This window comes from Syzygium oleosum, unplaced genomic scaffold, assembly GCF_021117445.2.
Source record: "Syzygium oleosum isolate NSW1041296 unplaced genomic scaffold, Sole_v2.1 Sole_v2.49, whole genome shotgun sequence".
In the NCBI taxonomy this organism is placed as follows: Eukaryota; Viridiplantae; Streptophyta; class Magnoliopsida; order Myrtales; family Myrtaceae; genus Syzygium; species Syzygium oleosum.
Genome location: NW_026607533.1, coordinates 1,329,040 through 1,351,162, shown reverse-complemented (window position 1 = coordinate 1,351,162; position 22,123 = coordinate 1,329,040). Strand labels below are relative to the sequence as shown.

The 22,123-nt window shown below is 38.9% G+C and overlaps 2 protein-coding genes across 4 annotated transcripts; both read right to left on the bottom strand.

Moving 5' to 3' along the window:
• Positions 1-5,227: 5,227 nt before the first annotated feature.
• LOC115689564 (proline--tRNA ligase, cytoplasmic) lies at positions 5,228-10,014 on the bottom strand. 3 transcript variants are annotated; one of them, XM_056307080.1, is made up of 13 exons: positions 9,867-10,014; positions 9,598-9,646; positions 9,399-9,484; positions 8,853-8,945; positions 8,387-8,503; positions 8,081-8,268; positions 7,683-7,749; positions 7,187-7,309; positions 6,906-7,058; positions 6,411-6,695; positions 6,070-6,288; positions 5,890-5,983; positions 5,228-5,607 (listed from the first exon to the last, which is right to left on the bottom strand). In XM_056307080.1, exons 2-13 carry the CDS (start codon positions 9,635-9,637, stop codon positions 5,543-5,545), a joined length of 1,530 nt encoding a protein of 509 aa, XP_056163055.1. In that variant the 5' UTR covers positions 9,638-9,646; positions 9,867-10,014; the 3' UTR covers positions 5,228-5,542. The 3 variants fall into 3 exon arrangements, with proteins under 3 accessions (XP_056163055.1, XP_056163054.1, XP_056163056.1); XM_056307079.1 differs by having other exon boundaries at positions 9,858-10,013; XM_056307081.1 differs by lacking the exons at positions 9,399-9,484; positions 9,598-9,646; positions 9,867-10,014 and having other exon boundaries at positions 8,387-8,487; positions 8,853-8,931.
• Positions 10,015-11,175: 1,161 nt separating this feature from the next.
• LOC115689532 (protein transport protein SEC23 A) lies at positions 11,176-16,194 on the bottom strand. Its single transcript, XM_030615597.2, has 6 exons — positions 15,937-16,194; positions 14,826-15,499; positions 12,798-14,618; positions 12,034-12,150; positions 11,875-11,946; positions 11,176-11,671 (listed from the first exon to the last, which is right to left on the bottom strand). Exons 2-6 carry the CDS (start codon positions 15,300-15,302, stop codon positions 11,534-11,536), a joined length of 2,625 nt encoding a protein of 874 aa, XP_030471457.1. The 5' UTR covers positions 15,303-15,499; positions 15,937-16,194; the 3' UTR covers positions 11,176-11,533.
• Between the last annotated feature and the right edge of the window lie 5,929 nt (positions 16,195-22,123).

Sequence of the window (22,123 nt, the reverse complement as noted above, 5' to 3'; positions counted from 1 at the left end):
TTAGGAATGGTGGGAAAATGTTAATGAGAACGACGGGCTTGGCTTATATCACTTAACTTATATAGGAGGGAAGAATTCACATCCAATTTTACGTTCTTTTTGTTTTGACAATTTATTTTTTTCTCCACTTGCTTTTAAGATATACAAGATTTAGCTACTTAATTATGTGGAGGGGTCCTTTCTTTTTAGGAACATTATAAACCTTTTCGAAAATAGTCGTCATTGCGCCCTTAGCGATAATTAATCTATCGATAGGGCAAGTTCCTATTGGAATCACAATGACCTTTGCATCATATAATTGATGGCCAAGGGTAAGACCATATTGTAAGGAAGACTATACATGGGGGGTCTTATATCATCAAAAGGAATACTGATGTTTGCACTTTGGAAGCATGTGTACATACACTTCACGAGACTTGTGAACCAAGTCTTTCTATTGGGCCACCATTCACACGTTTTATCTCTTCTTTTTTTCAACAAAAAATTAAAATTCAGAAAAAATAAATAAATAAACACCAATTGGTGGAAAAGGAAGAGAATCATATACTATATTACCATCTGTAACTTGTTGATTCCTTTAGAACCCTAAATAAATGCACCAATCAGCAGCTACTGTTTTCCATCTTCTCTTAGCTAATGTAACTTCAGATGCTAGGGTTTTGCCATTTGGTCACATTGCATTGTTCATTTAAAAAAGCTTAGGGTCTGCTCTTATGGGGCACCTAGAGAGGGTTAAAGAACTAGAGGCAGACTGTCGTTCGATGTTTGAATATATAATGTAATGGCTCAAAGATAAGTGGTTTTGCTGATCTGCATTAATTTGTCCTCATGCTAATAACTATTGCATTAATTTGATAGTGGGCTCACAGCATGCAACCAAGTCTGTGGACTTTTCCAGATCTACCTGCCAACTCGTATTATGCCTTTTGAATCAGTTTATTAGAAGGTGGAAGGACGATCACGGGGGGCATGAACCCCCGAAAGGATTGTTTTAGCGGTGTTATTAAAGGATGAATATTTAATTCGATTTCGGGAAAACACTATTTCGTACTTGTATCACATGGCGTGCCGGCGGGACATTATAGATTCAATCGAGTTTTGTTCTTTTTTTTGGATGAATTGAAGAAGAAGTCATTTGACTACATGTATTAGGAGATAGATCATCGTGTTATGTAATATTATACAAAAGAGTTTCTGGTGATTTGAACGCACGGCAAAGTTTGAAATATCACATAGGCACGTACTTGGATTACCCACGCGAATTCCGACTCCCATGTTGTCCGATCTGTCATGTTAGTTCGAGTCATTCGTGAGTTCCGAAATTTCCCATCTATGACTCATCAAGGGAAAATTACAAAAGAAGGTTCTAAACTAATTGCATTTGTGCCAATTCAGTTATAAATATTTCAATTTGACCAATTTAAGCCTAAACCTTTTGACGTGGACGTTGGCCGTGCCACATAAGATGGCGAGTGCTAACATGAAAAAATTTTGTAATTTTTTTTTAATTTTGATTTTTAATTTATTTTTCTTTTTGTTTGTATCTTTTACTTACCCAGTTCAGTGAAGGTTGCAAAGCCCTTGCTGGTCGCGAGTGAGGGCTAGTGGTCATCGGCAATGGCTGTGAAGCCCTTGCCGGTTGTGGGCAAGGGTCTTGGCCCTCGCCCAGATTTGGCAAGGGCCCCCGAAGCCTTCATTGGTAGCGGGTGAGGGTCGCGGCCCTCGCCTAGTTTTGGGATAGGGCTGTGACCCTCACCTATGGCTGCCCTACTTTGGGCAAGGGCCAGGACCCTTGCCTATAGCTGGCGAGGGCCTCACGGCCCTAGCCCAGTGAGTGGCCGACAAGGGTTGGCCGGCGACCCTCACCGAACTTAGAAGAAAAAAAAGGAAAAGAAAGAAAGTGGAAAAAAAAGGAGAAGAAAAAATAAAATATAAATATAAAAAACTGTTCACACCAGCACCGGTCGTGTCATGTAAGATGACTGACGTTCACATCATTAATTTTCGGCCAAAATTGATCAGAAGGACTACATTGACAAATCGTTAAGAGGTTGGAGACTAAATTGACACAAATACAATAGGTTTAGTACTCTTTTGGTAATTTCCCCGATTCATCAACGGAAGCAAAAACTCGAAAAAGAAACGAAGGTTAATGGAATGATTACAAACGTGTACCTTATTAATTAAGGCATAATCTTTGCCTATGTGTTGAGCTCAATGCTTCGTCTAATGGACATATGGTTCAGCTCATTCTTCAAGGGAACATTGGCTAAAAAGTTCTAAACCTATTGCACTTTTGCAAATTCAGTCCTAAACCTTTCAATTTTGCCAATTGAGTCCTAAATCTTTTCATTTCTTGCCAATTGAGTCCATCCGGCTAATATTGACCGAAAATCGCTGACATGGATGCCGAACGGCCACATGGCGCTGACGTGGACATTTTAAAATAAAATTTTAATAATATATGATTTTTTATGTTTTTTCTTTTTTTTTTTCCTTTTCTCTGTTTTTTTTTTCTTGGTTTTGAAATTAGGGCCGGTGAGGGTGGCTGGCTGACTCTCGTGGCCACCCTCGCCAGCTCTGGGCGAGGGCTAGCTGACCCTAGCCAGCTCTGGGCGAGGGCGTCGTAGCCCTCACTAACTCTGGGCGAGGGCTGCAACGTCCTTGCCGGCCAAAGCAAGGGTGCACGAGCTCTCGCCCAGATTTGGCGAGGGTCGCGACACCCTAGCCAGATTTGGCCAGGCGAGGGATTGGCGGCCCTCGCCAGCCCTAGGCGAGGGAGTAGGGCCAAAGCGAGGCCGCCAAGTGCCTCGCTTGGGGCCAGCGGGACCATCAAGCCTCGCTTGCCTAGAGCCGGCAAGGGTCGGCCAGTCACCCTCGCCGGCCCCTAACTTCATAATACAGAAAAAAAAAAAAAGAGAGAAAAGGAAAAAAAAAAAAAAAAAGAGAAAAAACATAAAAAAAATTCATTAACTATTAAAATATTATTTTAAAATGTTCACGTTAGCGCCACGTGACCGTCCAGCGTCCACGTCAGCGATTTTCAGCCAAAATTGATAGGATGGACTCAATTGGCAAGAAATGAAAAGGTTTAGGACTCAATTGGCAAGAAATAAAAAGGTTTAGGACTCAATTGGCAAAGTTGAAAGGTTTATGACTGAATTTGCAAAAGTACAATCGGTTTAGAACTTTTTAGACAATTTTTCCCATTCTTCGGCCTCTTCACAACCTTTCACCATGAGTTCTAAAAATCAATGAAAGTGGGAACTTCACATTTTCTTTTTTCCACCTTATGGCCCAAATGATAACCATTCTTTTCTTCAAATAGATTTATGGCCAGAAATAGAATTTTCTATTTCTATTCTTTGGACGAGTTTTTGAACATAGATATGCATTTGATAACGATACAAAATTTTTCTTCCTAGAATGGAAATTCGTTTGATAGGCATTCTTAAATGTCTCCCTCTTATGCTCTTTATCCTTCATTGATGGGTGGCAGGGGGTGGCGGCGACCGGTGGCGAGAGGCGGTGGGCGGGAGGCGAGGGTAAGTGATAAGAAGAATTTTTATTTCTCTTTTTGTTCTAGAAATAGAAAAATAGAAAAATTTTACTTCTCATTTCAATTCTAAATCTATTTCTGGACTAAAAACTTGTTTCAAAAATAGAAAAACGAAATTACATTACCAAACGGATTTCTGTTTCAAACCTATTTCTAGGAACAGAAAAATAGATCTGGCCAGAAATAAAATGGTTATCATGCGCGCCCTTAACTATTACACTTTGGGTGAAAAAAAGAGAGAAGAAAGTCAAAATCCATAAATTGTTAGCATTACAATATTTTTATGAAATACAACCCGAATAGTCTAATAGAAAATATCTTAATAACTCTTGATAATAAACCTTACCCCCATGAAATTGTTTTGTCAGTACATACAAACATTTCAATGTCAAATTTATGGGAAAATTTCATAAACCATCTCCAGTTCTCCACCTTTTACATCCATATATATAGATTTACATCCCCGCATTTCATAAACTACAGTTTATATTGCCCAATTTAATAGCTATTTAAAGTAACAAGAAAAAAATAAGGAATAAGTGCACTAAAAATCCTAAAACTCATCATTAAAGTGCAATTGAATCCTAAAACTTTCAAAAACTGCAATTTAGTTCTAAAATTTATCACAAAACTGCAATTGAATCTTAAAACTTGCAAAAAGTACAATCAAGTTCTTAGTGTAATCAAGTTTTAAAACTTGTTAGCATTTTTCATTTATCAAGTTGGATGGAGTCATGACCTACAAAAAAAAAAAGATGGACTGAGTTAATAGAAGGATTTGAACTTCACAAGGTTAATGACTTGATTACACCTTTTGTAAGTTTTAATATTCAATTGCAATTTCATGACAAATTTTATGAGTAAATTGCAGTTTTCAAAAGTTTTAGGATTAAATTGCACTTTCATGATAAGTTTTAGGATTTTCGGTACACTTATCCCAAAATATAATTGCAATGACAATTTCACATAGGATGATTGCATTAGTTTTCTTATTGCAGAAAACTCTCTCAATCCATTGGCCTTTGACCTCTCGCTCTCAAATTCTTGCATAAGTTCAGGAGGCTTCGACTTTTGTGCATCCCCATCATGGGGCATGCTTGGGAAAATTGCCTCTTAAGTCTTTGATAACTGATCTTTTTTCCTGCTTTGGTTAATACGATATAGGGGCATTCTGGGAATAAAAATGACATTTCAATAAATTTCATAACTATAACAACGGGAGTCAGCCACCTTCCACTGATAACAGATGCAAAGGAAACACAAGGTGCAAACTCTAGGCTTTGAAGAGTGATGATGGAAATTTATATGAGAACAAAATTTGAGGATGATGTTTTGAATTTCTCCTCAAAATATTGTCAACTTTCATTTACTTATCACTGTACACATCTTACTAGATTAAATAATCGATTAGTATAAGTCTCAATGTTCATACATAAAATGGGGAGTACGGAGTAGCTAAGCAGACATTCAAGGCTCCTCTATAGTCAAGTCAACGCTCGCTTGGGGGGTCGACTTATGATCGCTCGAGAAACCGCTTCTCAAAGTATAGCGTTGTAACTTCACACGCTTTCCAATTGTTCGATACAAGATCTCACAACATACAAGTACTTATAAATCAACAAGTAATACCATGGCAAATAGTCGTGAATCAGTGCAACGCGTAGCTAATAACAAAATAGTCACTTAGAATTACAACAGAATGTTCATTAGCAGACATGAAGAAAAAAGAAAACACAACCGCATCTCTCAATGCTTGAAAGTATACACTAGAGTAATTCGTTTAAGATGTTGAAGTATATTAAGGCCACTTTCCAAAGACATTATCAACATGGAAAAATGAGTACAAATGTTTTCACTTCTGATTAACAAATGAGCATTCCAATAAGGCTATCACATGAAGAAGAAAGACTTAAATTACTTCCTTGCGAAGACAAACAATTCTGAGACACAGTTGAGATACCAAAACTAGGTGATCGACAAGGCCTAGTAACTTCTGCCCCAGTAGGACCATTTTTTTGCTGGCTTTCCCGAAGCAAAGCATTTTGTACCTGCACGCGTAATTAGACGTGAAAATTATATGGATGACATGGCCGATCTTATAACTTGGTAAACAAATGGAATTTGGTGACAAAGGACTGAGTTAGACACTCAGTAATAATATGGATTGTACTGAAAGAATTTCAATTATTACGACATCATGGAGTTTTGCAAGTTTTTTTTTGTCGAAGAGTTTTGCAAGTTATATCGTAGAGCTCTGTAGGAAATAAGCAATTCATCATATAAATACCTTCAGATCCAACCGAAATATAAGAAGTAAACGACAATAGTACCTTTGGGAAGTTCAGGCTGATCGAATGGGGAACAAAGTGTCTTGACGGCCCCCATTTCGCCCTTTGTCCGTGCTTTCACATCTTTCTCTACCTCCTAGAAAGCCATAAAAGTTTAACCTCCTTCAGAAAACAATGAACACAATAAAAGGAAACTTTGGTTCTAGGAGACGGGAATTCTACCTCCTCATCACACCAAGGGGCTAGAATCATTTTCTTTTTGCCAAGTGCATCGATGAATTCATCCCAAGTCTTCACAATCTGAATGCAAGCATCTCGCTTTTGTTTTGCAGCATCGAACAGGCTTTGCTGTATGTCAGCTAGGATTTTCTTAACTTGCTCAACTAAGCTGGCTTGTGGTATATCACTTTTTGCAGAATTGTCACGGCGAACTGCACGTACCTGCAAACAAGATGCAAATTATAAACCCTGCCCTACTGACTGTACAATCAGAAAAGAACAGGAGAAATGAACATATTAAAAAGCACTGTCAAAATGGAAAGCAAGGACATATTCCTCCTTACTTGATTCTTTGCGAAATCCTTTGGACCAATTTCAATCCTCAGGGGTACTCCTTTCATTTCCCAATGGGAGTACTTCCAACCAGGTGAATAGTTATCTCTTAAGTCTACCTCAGCTCGGATCCCAGCCTCACCAAAGGTATTCGCTGTGGCAGTACAGGCATCGAATATTCCTTGAGTATCGGCATCCTTGTATGGAACAGGAACAACAATCACTTGCACAGATGACACCTTAGGAGGGAGAACCAACCCCTTGTCATCACCATGAACCATGATCATCACTCCAATCTGCCATTAGAAAGAGAGAAAAAAGTCAGCATTTTGGTCATAGAGCCACCAAGAAGAACACGTCGACAATTATGCGGGTTAATCATATAATCTAAAAAAGGATGGTCTTCGCTAAACACAGGACGCACAGTATATTAGCCCCCATGTAAGATAGCACCATTACTAATCAGACAATAAAAAAAAAAAGGGTATTGAGTTTGTGAGCTATACTGTTCTTGTAGTATAGGCCCATGAGTTCTGCCAAACCAAGGCCTTCTCCCCCTTTTCATTCTCAAAATTAATCTCAAACATTTTGGCGAAATTCTGGCCCAGGCAATGCGAAGTTGCTCCTTGTATACCACGACCAGTGTCGGGAATGAATGCCTGCACATGATACCAAAAGGAAGTGATGGAGAGAATAATACTTATAACAGAGCAAACAGTCACTTTGTTCAATAGAAAAGAAGAAAACAGGACAGGCACAAACTTTTGCCATTTGGTTCTCAGGGTACCTCAACAGTCGTCGTGTAATAACCACCAGCAAACTTTTCCAGCTCACTTTTCTTTCCCTTTATGACTGGGACAGCTAAATATTCTTCATATATACGTCTGTAGAGTTCCAATATATCAAGAACCTGAACAAAATAATGGCCTACTTGTAAGTATTTCGATATCACAACAATTGTGCAGGGTCGTGCTTCAAACTGAAACTTAATCATGCACTATCAGCAAATAATAAGTCACAAATAGATAGGTCTAAGTCAAATTTGACATTGCATACAATTACTTGTGAAATCTACTCAAGTTTTCAAGGGCCTTCTCATTTATTCTTGGCTGTAATTTCACTTCAAATATAGCACACACGTTATCAATAAAGAAATGCTCCTTTCCACAGAAAACATCATAATATAGAACCACAAAAACCCAAATCAAACAAAGAACATCTCTTCTACACCAATTTTTACGCCAAAAATATATTATGAATCCAACAAATATAGAGAGGCAAACCTCTGCATCTGCCTCTTCTTTTGTTGCAAAAGCAGTATGACCTTCCTGCCAAAGAAACTCGCGACTCCTGCAGAAAAAAAGATTTATAGTTCACTCAAAAATCATCTTTTCAGTAGTGGACAAATAGTTACTATGCTTGGGGTCAAAACGTAACTTGTGAAGGGACAGATGATTTGCATAGAAAGACTTTCAAAACTATTTGGTAAACTAAACATTCCAGCTGACAAAACCAGCAGTATGTGAGAATCCCCAGCAGTGTACAGTGTAGCAAATACATTCATAAATTGGAATGTTGCAGAGCTTAAGTGATGAAAAATATAAAGCATCTCACCCTATTAACTAACATCCATCAACATATCATAAAGACAACAAAACAGCCACATTATCAAGATAGATACCTGATAAATGGAGTTGGATGGCTGAACTCCCATCGCACAACATTGCACCACTGATTGAGTTTCAAAGGCAAGTCTCTGTGTCCTCTTATCCATTTTGAATAGCATGGGTACATGACAGTCTCACTAGTTGGCCGGATTGCAATAGGCACTTCCAAATCAGATTCCCCTGATTTAGTCACCCAAGCGACCTGAAAGAGTCATTTTTATTCAGACAACTATCGCGAATGTTCCAGAAAAGTAACCCACAAGCTATCAATTTATGCCTACATTTCTTCTAGCATATAACAACAGAGAAGTGCATGTTACCTCTGGAGCAAAACCCTCTATGTGGTCCTTCTCCCTTTGTAAAACACCAGGAGAGACAAAAAGAGGGAAATAGCAGTTTTTAATTTTCATTTTCTTGATCTCTGCATCAAAAAATCCCTGTAAATAGAGCATTACTATCAAATTATTTTCTTCGCAGAGTGAAGATAGCTTCGTGCCAAAGGGATCAAGGTTAATGCACCGGGAATATTTAGAAGAAAGAGAAAAGAAATTGTTGCCTAGATACTCAAAAATCAATACTTCGTATATTGAGAAGAAAATATAGGTGAGAACAAAAGAAAGTGGTGATGTGAAAATCGCTCTTAAATTGAACCACGTGGAAACATAGTCATCGATATTGTGACTAATGAAAGAGAAGAACAGAGGCAAAAGAGAGTGAATTAGAGGATTCAATAGAGATAAAAGAACCTTTTTGACTCAGTTACAAGGAAACATGCTCAATACTCACTTGCATGATCTCCCAAATAGCCATTGCCCAAGGCCTCAAGATATAACAGCCAGATATATCATAGTATTCAATCATCTCGCCACTCACAACAACCTGCATTGTGTGAAGGAACATAACTGATTAAAATGTCCAACCAAATATATCATTCCACATACAGTTGAGTCGCCCCAACAAGGTAAAATGAGATTTAATGTTCCTAAGGACACTACCAATATACATCGAAGTTGTCAGAGATTTTTCATTTTTGTGATATACCAAGAATTACAAAGGGCACCTCACACTCCACTCCACTTCACATACCGCAAACCCAATAATATTATTTACTTTTTTGGTCGGAACAAACCCAATAATATTAAAAGATCCCATTTTTACCCTAAAGGCCACATGCAGAAGATCACAAAATTTTGCATGAGAGTTCAATCTCTCAATCAAGATTCTTTAAGTAGATTATTTCCTTCAATTCGCAACCCACTCCTCCACAGAAATGCTGGATATCTACAAAGTGACCGACATCACGTAGCCGACAAAAAGGCAGTCGAAACATACCTCCGAATACCACTCCCCAAAGTTCTCATCCTTCTTGTTGGAGAGACCTAACCCAGTCTCCTTCTTCACATCCTTCTTTTTCCCCCCTGCACGTCAGTACCACAGATCAAACCCGACACATCTTCACAAGCAAGCATTATTTCACAACACAATAGCACAGAACAACAGCGGAATAATATACGAGATCGCTGACCAGCACCTGCATTTGCATTGGACCTCTTTGATTCACCACCAGCCATATCTCTGACCTGATCATTAGCCAATTCCCATTGGAAAATGCAAAAGGGTCACGAAATTTACACCAAAAAATTGCTTTTTCACGACCGAAATCGACCGTCTCGGCCATATATTTCACAATTCTACTGAACTGGGCAAGGGGATTGAAGGTGCAAGAAAATGGAATCGACCCATTAATCCATGGAAAAAAATTTCATGATGAGATAGAGAGAGAAAGAGCACCGTTCTTACTGGATAGTGTGCCGACAGGCGGCCTGTCAATCGTTTCGCAGTCGAAGCGAAGGTGGTAAGATCCCAGGAAGCGAAGCAGTTGGCAGTTAAAAATAGGTGCTTGCAAAAACCCTAAATCAGAGGCTTATGTTATTGAAATCGTCAAAGATTTGGAAAGGACAGGGTTGACCAGCCAATCCCAAAAATAAAAAGAAGAAGTCATTTTTTTGGGTCAATTATTTCATTCTAATGACACAAACAATCCCTAAACTTTAATCTAATATGCAATTTGATCTCTGAATTTTTAATTTATTCAATGTAGTCCCTAAACTTTAGCCTAATATTCAATTTGGCCCCCGAACTTTTAATATGTTCAATATAGTCCCTGAATTTTTAGTACATGTTCAATTTAATCCATGAACTATATGAAAATATTCAATGTAGTCCCTGCACTTGAATTAATGGAAGGACTATATTGAATATTTTCAAATAGTTTAGGGATTAAATTGAACATGTATTAAAAGTTCAGATACCACATTAAACAGATTAAAAGTTCAGGGATCAAACTGAACATTAGGCTAAAGTTCAGGGATTATATTAAATAAATTAAAAGTTAAGGGATCAAATTGTACATTGGATTAAAATTCAGAGACTGTTTGTGTCATTTTACCTTCATTCTTCAATAATCCAAGAAGAAAAGTGTTTGGTGGTACGGTGAAAAATTTACTTAAGAGGTTTGCAATACGAAAAGAAATATCTTGGATGGAATATTAATTTACTTTTACTACTTCCATCCTTAAAATAGGTTGTTATTGTCATACCGCAAACACGTCCTTGAAAAACAAAGGAGCCCCTGATTTTCTTTTAATCAAATGGATTGTAAAGACAAGTGACTGGTTAGTGCGAGTGTGTGACTAAGCAAAAAGAGAAGCATCCTTCAACTTCTCTCGTTTCAGATTGTTCTTATTGTCCCTTTTTCTCTCGTTTCAGATGTTTTTATTGTCCCTTTATATCTTATTCTTACAGATAACGTCTGCAAATTATGTAGATGCTGTGGCTCTATTTGTCAGTCAAAAGGAAGGGTTTAAAAATTATTTTCCTAAAAACGATCGCTCATATCACTTACAAAAATAAATAAATAAAAAATATTTTCATAGTTTATGAAAATATTTAGACATATATTAATGTCGATAATGTAAATTTTTTTATACAAGCAATCAATTTTAGCCGATTGCTTCTAACTAATCATGCCTTACCAACCTTATAGCTCTAACTTTTCAATCTCCTACATGACATCAGAAAACCCGAAAAACATATGCTGTGACATTAGTTAAAAGGACTAAAATGAACAATTTTTTATTGCTCACGGGCTTCATAGAACTGTCATCTGTGAATTGGAATGGAGAGACAACTTCAGCTACAATTTAACCACCAAAAAAAATCAAATGTTAAGGGCAAAAAAATGTAAGAGATAAAATGGTACTGCCAATCCATATACCCACCACTATCCCACAGGGTTCTCATCCCCCTCAAACTTTGCCAGGGAAACCCAAAAATAAACAAGACGAAAGAGAAGTGGCCAAAAACAAGAAGAGACAGAAGATGGTCTCCTTTCGGCAATATGACGGTGCGAACCCGAGCATTTGAGTTCGGAAGTAACTTAGCCACAAAAATTCTGCAGGATCGCATCAGCTGGGTTCGGGGGGGACCACTCTTAAGCTTCGCATCCACTCACAGAAGCTAGGATCATCAAAGTGAAGGAAACTGCTTTTCAGCTTTGTCCTCTGTTCTGCCGTCAAACTCCGTAGTTGTGGGAATCTTGCTTCCTGTAAACCAAAACCAAATTTCATGTTCAATCCACACTCATAATCCTCAGACTTAGTATATCAAGCGTCTCTTGAAGATGTGAAACAACATTTGCAAGTACAGATAAGTGAAAAAGCAAAATTTTCAAATTTCGCATCAAGAATAAAAGAACACCAAGGGAAAGAATCAATAGGACGATGTGATGCTAATTTTTACCACTTACCTGTTCATAAGGAGGATCCTTGTGTGCCGGAATCAAACGGGAAACAAAATACCGGGCCTGAGAGCTTCCCTCCTGTTGAACAGGAAAACCAATATAAGCATTTTCATCATGTGAATAACTTACAACGAATCAAACAAAAGAGTGCGAAGGAGGAAAAACCTTAAATGCCAGTATTCTAGGGGCTGGAAATCGTGATTCTGTGAGTTCTTCGGCCAATGTTCGGCAAGCCGCTAAGGTCGCTGCACTTTTCCCTTCGTCAGCAGCAAGCTCAGCACCCTATTCATCAATTGATGGGAAAGTTGTTAACAAGCGAATTAGAAAAGAAAGACTACAAGAGCGGAAAGCAATGCCCTATGCAAAGAATTTATCTACAACAATAAATTCTGGAATGTGCAGCAACTCTAACTGGATTAGACACTAAGATCTAACCTTACATTTTCCTGTCATTCATCCAGGTAGACCGCATAATAACGGGACTGACTGTTGCGTGAAGAAGATTATATGTGCATGAAGGTGTCACAGGCAAATTCTTTCGCAAATGCTCTGGTGCAAAGACTAAAAAATTTCCTAATTATGCATCAAATTCAAGCAATGAATAGGCCAGGTAAGCAGGCATAAACCCAATCAAAACAAACAGATAAAGTACGTCTTTTGGTGGCATGAGGATCCGGAAAAAGACACATGCAGACACAGACACAATCCCACCCACGAAGACGAACAAGGGAAAAAAGGATCCAGTGAGCAGCAGAGAAGTTTCTCTGATAGTATTCAGAAAGAGCTAATTATTTACAATGTCCCCACAAGGATTCAGTTAGGTACCTAAAGGAGTACCTACTAGCAGCCAGCATCATAACCGACAAGCAAGCAACAGAAAATGGCAGCATCAAGCATGACAAATTAAGTGAAAGGTTAAAGTAGCTGACCATCCAAATGAAGATATCCGTGCCATGGTCCAGAACTACAGCTGTATCAGATTGCATTGCCAGGTCATAAGCCGGTAGTTCTTCAAAAGTGCCACCTTCCCGGTGCATAAGACATCGAGGAGCTACCATGCGAAGTGAAAGATCAAAAGATGCATTTAGAAACAAGTTCCTCAAAACAGACCTCTCATCTTCATGGCCAACTATGCTACCCAACAGAGGACCCCTTTTAAGATGAAACAGAAGCTCCGGCAATAGGGAAAGCTCCTTTGGAAACCGACAAAGCTTTGACTTTGGTATTTGGGACCCGAATTTCAGAGCAATATCCTTAATTCTTTCATCTATTGTTGCTCGCATGTCAATTGCGTCTGAATGATTTTTGGCCCGCAATAGAGTCCGCTTGGCAATAAGAACTGCTGCCACTTCATCTTGGACACTCTCAAGATATGCCGAAACACTATCAACAGTGGGTAGCCTAACTGTAATCACCCTAGAGATATCGGCTTGATACACATTCGAATATTGTATTGCAAACTGGAAAAATACGTGATCGCTTTTGATGTCGTTCTTTGTTTCCATGGAGATCGAGAAACTCTGAGTCTCTTCAACGCTCAACATTTGGATCGAAAGAGCAGCGTCATTTTTAAAGCTTTCATGGGTGTCTACATGGGCCTCTTCACCAGGACCTACAACCTGAGTAATGAGAATATCATCTGAACAACGAATCTCCAGCAACCCGTGAGACCCAGCAGCTCTCGTAGCTGCTCTCTGCAAATTCACACCAAATGCCTCCCCAAAGTCGTCATGAAGGATCAAGACACCACCGGAAGCTTTTGCTAGAGGCTGCAAGATAGGAATTCTCACAGGGCATGTTCCAGCACATAGAATGTCAACCACCGTATTATTTCGATGAGCTTCACGACCGAGGTGTTCCATCCATTTTGTTGCTGTCTTTTCCATGTGGGCATAGTTAGGATGAGTGAAAGAATGTGGGATTGACCCAGGCCCATAGGTACAAGGACCACCAGCACATACAATGATTCTGCCATTCCCTCCTGACCTTTTAACTATTCCCCGAGACATTTCTGCTGATGGCCCTTGAACTAGAGCAAGAGCAACTTCAAGCGCAGTACTGAGGCATCTGTCTCTAGAAACCTCGGGAACGTCCAACTTGTATGGCCTGAATGACGAAAACATTGTATGTGCTACCGGTAGTGAAGCATGAATTGGCGATAGGTATATCCCTGTCCCATATATTAGTGCTTTCAGGGACTCTTGACTAGGCGATTTGTCACCGGGTAGCACATCAGCTGATGCAACCGACTCCTCTGAAAAGTCGTAGACTGAGACAGTGCGACCATAGAGTATAATTCCAATTCTTGTTGTGGGGGGAAGAGAATCCACAAAGGCATGTAATGAACTTTGTAAATGCTGGAGGTGTGGCTCATCTAGACACTCATCTATTACAAGCACAATGGGTGCAGACATTCTCGAATCTGACACCGGAATAAAACCGGGTCTTCTATTCCCAGTTTGTACATAATCAACCATTGGAGATGAAAGCTCCGGAAAATTCCTAAGTTCTTCCTTACTGGAAGCTATATACTCTCCTTCACTTGCATTCAGCTCCCGACAAATGACACACTGCCACTGACCAGAGCCAATCAATATGTTGCAATAAAAATTCGCATAAGCCCCACAGTTCTGGCAACGATGTGGGTCTCGTTGTAGTATTTGAGGACCCACTGACACCTCTCGTCCGGGAGAAACCAATGCGCCAAATGCCAAACTGGGCACATTAGCTTGTCTCTTCTGCTTCATTACCTAAACCAATAGCCAACAGAAGAAAAACAGTGAGTGAGCAAATCTTCTCTTCTGTGTAGATGAATGTGATCAGATACAAACAAATTATATACCCAAAATTTAACAGAAATAGTGGCAATGTCTTTTATGACAGAAAATTTGCTTGTAGCAAGATCAAATAAATGACTAAAAAATTCAACTTTTAGCCAGAGAAAAGAGAACGGGTACCTTCTGAGCTGAAAACAATACATATGGTACTTTCCCAGTAGATGTCGAGTCCTCTGCAGAATCAGAAACATGGTGCTGCAAATCACCTGATCCATTTGAAAAGTGAGGGGGGGAAGAAGCTGGTAACGATGACCCAGAAGAGAATGCAACAGGCTGTGGGGTTGCAGGAGAGCTTCGGAAAGGCACTGCGGCTGGCCTGACAGGCGAAGTAAAGACTGGAGGGCCTGGAGGTGTGCTCATATGAGGGGTTGGACTGCCAGAGTGAACTCCATTTGGTGGTGATTGCAAATTAGGGTTCCTGATTAAAGGAGAAGCGAGGTGTTCTTGCTGTAATTGCGGGGGAGGAAATCTAGGAGCTGCAGGTGTCAACAGTGGAGGACGGATTGGACTTCTCTCGGTATGAGGGGTTGACATTCCGGGATTTGATGGAGTCAAGGTGATGGAGTATCCGGGTGAAGGTTGTCGTTGGTTAGCCATTGTAAGTAGTTCTCTTTATTGCAAACAACTTCCTCAAGAACTTCAAAGTAGTCTACACTAGTACTCTAGGAAAACACACGCCAGAATCCAAAGCTAAAACCAATGACTCTTGACCATAAATAACCGAAATCCCCTTCAGAAGCATATGATGCGAATCAAGGATCTCGTTTTCTTGCGGAAATTTTGACGAGCTGAGCCTGTAACACAGTTACACAATCAAGAGAAGGTTATTCATAGGCAGCAATCGACTCATATCTACTACTTCAAAAGATTTCCCACCGCAAATAATCTGACCGAAGCTCTTGAAAACCCACAACCCCAAATCAAAAACTCCGCCGCAGAGCAGCAAATATAGAGAAAAAGAACGGATTTTGATCAACACCCAGTTCAAGATACTAGCCACAAAATCAAGAAGTCGTCAACAAACTCAAGAAACACGAGATACCCACGGCCCACATTATACAATTCACATCGTACCCAACCCCCCCATTCAAGCAAACATCCGGGGATCTCAAAATTCCCCAAAATTCCTCAAGAAGCCGGCACTACTTGAACGGGAGGATCTAGGGTTTGCGCAGATCGCAAGCAACGGATCGAACGAATCGAAGGGCGGGGGGAGAGTCCTCGAGCGCACCTGAGAATTTGATCTTGATATTGGGTTTCCCACTTCTCGGTTTGACCCTCAAGGAATTTGACCCCTCACTGACTCGGAAGGAGGATCCACTCCCTCTCGCTCGCGCGCTCTCTGTGGGGGCGCTGCGCGGTTCGTCGAGTTCAAGACGTGGGCAAAAGAAGCTTCAAAGCTCGAGCCTTTGAAGCGGAAAGCGCACACACGCACCCCCACCACCATGGAAAATAACGGTGAACAGAAGCCGGAAAACAAAACAAGAAAAGAAAAACACATCGGGAAGAAGAAGGAGGAGAAGGAAAAAAAGGGCAAAATCGTGACGTCAGCGGCCGGAGCTGCCTCGCTGGCAGATGCTCCTGGGTTCTGATTGGGCGCTGGTGCTGCGCTGGCGATCTCGTGACGTGGAGCGTCCAAGGCGAGGCCCGAAGCATGAACGAATGAGTTCACGAGATATAATAATATCATATAATCATTTATATATATATATATATATCGATTGACATGTTGTGTTGTTCATTATCAATAAAAAGATATACAAATAAATTGAACAATTTTGATGTATTCATATCCGAGCATGATACGACCCTGTTTTATACGTGTCTGATTCGTTCTATAAGTTCAGCGAATATGGGAAAACGAAAATTTTATTGAAAACAAAACAGGTTCATGTTTTATGTGTAAAAATACGAGAATTTTACTGAAAGAGCTTTCTTTTTTATCTTTTTTTTGTATGATGGACGGATGGTATAGGTAGCTGAATTTTTTAATTTCCATTTCTGCGTGACGGTCAAAAACAAGACATCCACTTTGGGATTAGAGAAATTTGTTCGTTTGCGTTTTAATGATATGGAGAATATCATCAAGAGCACTTCGAGGGGAACAAGATAGATCCCTAGGCAGGCAAAATTTGAAATTACTGGATATAATGCTTGAAATTAAGCTCAAATGACAGCAAATTGTTAGCTTGACTTGTGTAATTTTTCGCATTTTCGACAATGTCAAATCCTCGACGTTGGTGACTTTATGAAAATATCTACCAAATAATATACGGGACTTGATATGAAAACATATGACCTTTTTACTGTAATTTACCATATAGCGGATCATATATGGTAAAATATCTAAATTCCGTATCTTATTCGGCTTTATCATAACTAAAAATCCAAACAACTAAAAATAATATATAATGAAAACTAACATATCACATATGTTGCCGAAACTTATCAACCCTTATCCCTGATTTTATGTTCGGGTGAAAAGCTAATGATATTTCCTATTAAAATTTCAAGTATTCTCAAACAACAAAATTTTTTTTATTTTTGAAATTTAAGATTGTCAACACGAAACTTTTTTAACACAAATTTTCTATTTAATCACCAAAAGCCTTGGGTTCATGTGAAGTAGGGGTGAGTATGATTCCAGGGTAAAACCTAGAACCTGAGAACCTGACTGGTGGAACCTATAGGTTCTAGGTTCCAAGATATGCAGGGTAGGTTCTAAATTTTAAAAATTGGGAAACATGTTTTCACGAGTAAATTACAGGTAGATGGAACTTATAAGGAACTTGGAACCTGAAATTGCTCACCCTTAATGTGAAGGTTGTCAAATGCACTTAATACGGTCATCAAACACTTTCTCAATATTTATATTCTCAATATTTATTTCTCAAATTTATCAAACTTGTTTCATATTTTAATAGGATAAATACATAGTTTTGGCATGCCTTGCCTATTTAATAAAAATTTGTACCAGTTTACTAGCAGCACTTCAAATTTTACTTGATCACTAGGACATTTACTTGATCTTGTTTAAATTTTATTTATAGAGAAATATGGATGGCTACTTTAGTGTGTATTAAAGATATGGGTTAATACCACGAAAAATTTTAAATTGGTGTACATGTGATAAATTTATCCCAAATTAATTTTTTGATTAACAAAAACCCCAAACTGGTACCTCTGTGACAAATATGCCCCAAACTAATTTTTTGATCACTAAAATCCCTAAATTGGTACATTTGTAATAAATTTACATTCCGTTAGTTTCTGTTAAATTGGATTAATACCCCAAAAAATCACAAACCGGTACACCTGTAACAAACGGAGGATAAAACCCAAAAGTAGTACATCTGTCAATTGCCATGTGTCATTTATTAACAAAGCAATTTAACTAGTAAAATTTAACGAAAACTAATGGAGGGTAAATTTGTCATAAGCATACCAGTTTTGAATTTTTGGTGGTAAAAAAATTACTTTAGGGTAAATTTGTCACATGTATACCAGTTTAGAATTTTTCGAGATATTAACCATAAAGATATTGATCAAGCATGAATAGTGCTAGTCGAACTGTTCCACGTAAAAATCATTAATGGCTAGCAAACGTGCAGATGCGTTGTGCAAATATATAAGATTGACACTTGGAAGATTGAGCAAAATCGCTTCATTGCTAAATGTTTGAATCGTTGGATAAATTGAATGAAATTTCTGATAAAGAATTACATAATCTCACAAAGGAAATGATACATGCGGAAGGACACAAACGTTTCAAGATTTGAAATCTTTTGTATGAAAGTTCTTGTTGGATCGAAAAGATTCAAATTTCAATATCAAAAACGTCCGAGAGATTATATCGAATTATTAACGCACGCATCTCTACATTGATCCATGGTTGATGGTTACACCGGTAACCTCACCAAATCAAGGGTGGTTTCTTAACAACTGGGGTGTTTGTGCCTGTCCATCAATGTGTGCGGGCTGCCAAACTGCGTTCTTTTTTTTAATATGTCGATGTCCGCAAGCCTTGCCTCCCTTAATCTTCCTGTATATTTGTCTTCCCCTAGAAGAGGAAATACCCTCTTTATGTTTTACGTCCAAGAATGTCGAGATCCCAACGAGATCTTAGACGAAACAGTTTTACCTCTTACTTAGGAGGATATATTTGTTAAATAAATAATCAAAGACATTTTGGATGGGAAAAAAGATTGAGGTCCCTAAAAGTAGAGGGGTGCTATGATGCAATTGGCTCATGAACTTTGGTTAAATGTGTAATATTGTCCTTAAAATTTTAATTAATTTAATATGGTCTATGAACTTGAGTTCAATGTGCAAAATCGTTCACGAACTTTTAATTTGTTCAATGTGGTCCATGAATTTTTAAATATTTTCAGATTGGTTATGAACTTCATTAAACAAATTAAAAAGTTTAAGGACGTCGTTGCAAAGTTCATGGATCACATTACGACAAATTAAAAATTTAGAAACGATATTGCGTATTTGATCAAAGTTCAAAAACACTTTATGCTATTATCCCAAAAAAGAAAAATATCCAATTAAAATGCTCAATTTCCTTATGTTGGGGAGAGTGTTGACACCCAAATTTTGACTAACCATTTAGTGATTAATTACATAGAAAATTAGGGATTAAATCTTAACCCCTAAAAAAAAATATCAAAATCGCATAGCATATAGTTTAGGATCATATAGTTTAATTGCATTCAACATCGGACGGCGGCAGTGAGTAAGTTGAAAATCCATTGCATAAATCAAGCTCGAGTACCGAACAAAGCTCGTCACGCTCGGAAGACAGGGGCCGAAAATTACAAGTCTAAAAGGCTTGGTTATCTTAATTTGAGCTTAAATCAGCCCATCAAGCTTAATTAGAGAAAAGCCCAAATTAATTCGGCCAATTTGGAATTAAATAAAAATTAAAGGATAAAAGCCTAAGCCTAAGCCTAAGCCTAAGCCCATTAGGACTAGGAAGCCCGGTCAATTAACTTAGGGTTGCGATATAAATATGTGATTATACCCTAAGGGTGCTCTCATAACTATTTCCAGAACACAATTCTTAAGAGCACGAGAGACACGTGAACAAGAACAAGAGTAAGAGAGAGAGTCGCTCGTGCACGTGCCCGCCCCACCGTCACGCTGCCTCGCGACCACACCGTCTTCACCGCTCCTCATCGTCGCCAATCCCGCGAGCCACCACCGCGACGATCACCACAGCTGCTGTCCCGCGACAATCATCGCTGCTGCTATCCCTTGACGCCCGCCGCTGCCCCATACCGGGAAGAGTTACTGCTTCCGTCCGAGCCGAGGATCCCTCGACAGTCGCGGCTGCTTCTTGCTCCAGCCTCGACATGCTGCAGACCTGTTCCCCAATGCCGACACCCCCTGAACTGATCTGCTGAGCTTCACCGCCAAGCCACGAGGCCACACAATTGAATCACACGGCCACATTGAGAGACGGCCAGAGAATAAAGAGATGAAATCGTGAGGGGAGCTTCACAATTGACTATTCACGGCAGAGAAAAAAACAATAGAGAGGGAGGCTAGTGTTGCTTCCTCGGCAACACCCACGGTACACGGGGAAGAAGACGTTCATGACGGGGTGCACTGGTCATCCACACTTCACTTCAACAATTCTCGCCCAAATCTTAGCTTCTTCACGGGGCCAATATAGGTTGTTCAGGAGAAGAAGACAAAAAAGGGGAGGCTGATTCTTCATCAATATCCAATATTTGCATCCCATTATTATTCTTTTCCTCTTTCTTCTTGCACACGTGCAGAAAGCGCCAAAAGGGGAAGAAGAGACACTATAGATAGAAAGACGGAGCACATCGTCTGAGCTTTGAAGATCGAGACTTCTCTTCGAGATCTGTGAGCCTCGCTACAAGTCCCCTCACGACCAGTCCAGTCTCATAGAGCTCGTTTGAGGTCGCTCCGCGAGCTCTCCAATCAGTCGTGAGTCCCGTGGCCTCAACTGCCGTCAGCCACCCGCCGGCCGTCTGCTCCACCCGGTCCCGATCCACAATCCCGGCGATTCAAATTTGGAAATATCCGTCAAATTAGGTATGATCGATATCCAATGTTTTTTTAGAATATTTTAAATTCCTAGTTTAGGTGTTTTAAATATTCAGTGAATATTTGGTGGATTGCTAGATCTTAGGGATAATCTGCAAATTTCTAAGATACCCTAAATTAGGAATTTTTCTAATTTGGCAACGTATCTGAACGACTATCCGACCTTATCCCTAAGGTACGATACGCGGCGATACAGAAAATCGTTATCTTATCCATAATCACTTGGATACGATAATAGATTTTATTCGCTTTCCAAACTCGAATAATCAGCTTTCCGTCGATATCTATAACCCTATAGATATGACTGTTAATTTGATTTCTTTTTCTAATTCAAATTTGATAAGAAAAATCTTGCGGATTGCGTGGATTGTTTGAATGCGGTTGTTATCTTTGTTTGATTGTTTATGTGTTAGTTAGGATTTAAATTAGAAGTTTTGCATGTTTAGGGAATCTTAAATGTATCTAGAAGATGGGATAATTATTTAATTTAAATTAGGACTTAAGATAATTTATTTCCTAGTTTAAATTAGGTATTTTTCTATTCCTAATAGATTATTTAGGTTATTTTAAGATTCCGAATTTCCATGAAAATCTAAAAAAGAATGAGGTACTTTAGGATAGATTAGGATAGATTGCATTCTTAATTTGAGTAACTTTTAATTTCGAATTTTAATAAAAAATATAAAAAAAAGAAGTTGTTAAATTGCATGTTATTTTAGGCATTTTTTTTATTCCGAATTTTATGAGAAAAATATCAAAAATAAATCATTTGTCCGTCACTAGAATTAGATCACGTCGACGTATGACATATAGTTCGCACGCTAGGTTGCATTAATCGCATGTCATTTTTGCACGTCATTGCATATATGTTAGTTTGCATTTTAATAAAGCGCAAACCCTAAAGAACACCTTGAGTGCCTTGTTTTGTTAATTAGAAATCATATTAGGATTGTCTGTATGATTTTCTACTAACAATGCAGATGCTTGCGTTGCATTAAGGTACGTCATTATCCTAATCTTGCAATCTATTTATTGCTTTCTTGGGTGTTAAATTGGTGGTTTGCGCACCCGCACAAACACCTCACATGTTAATAATTAGGTAATAAAATGGATTCAGACTGCCTACAAAAACATTTTTGAAAAGAAAAGGTACGAAATGGCGTTAGACTAGATCTAGCGTAACCAAATCTCCGAGCTTAGAATCTCTGGTTCGTAGGAATAAAACATATCTCCATATGTTTTATTTAGGTTTCTAATCAACCTACCACAAATAGATTAGTGGCGACTCTAAGCATGAAATTTTTTGTATGTTAAAAACTTAAACCCTAAGTTGC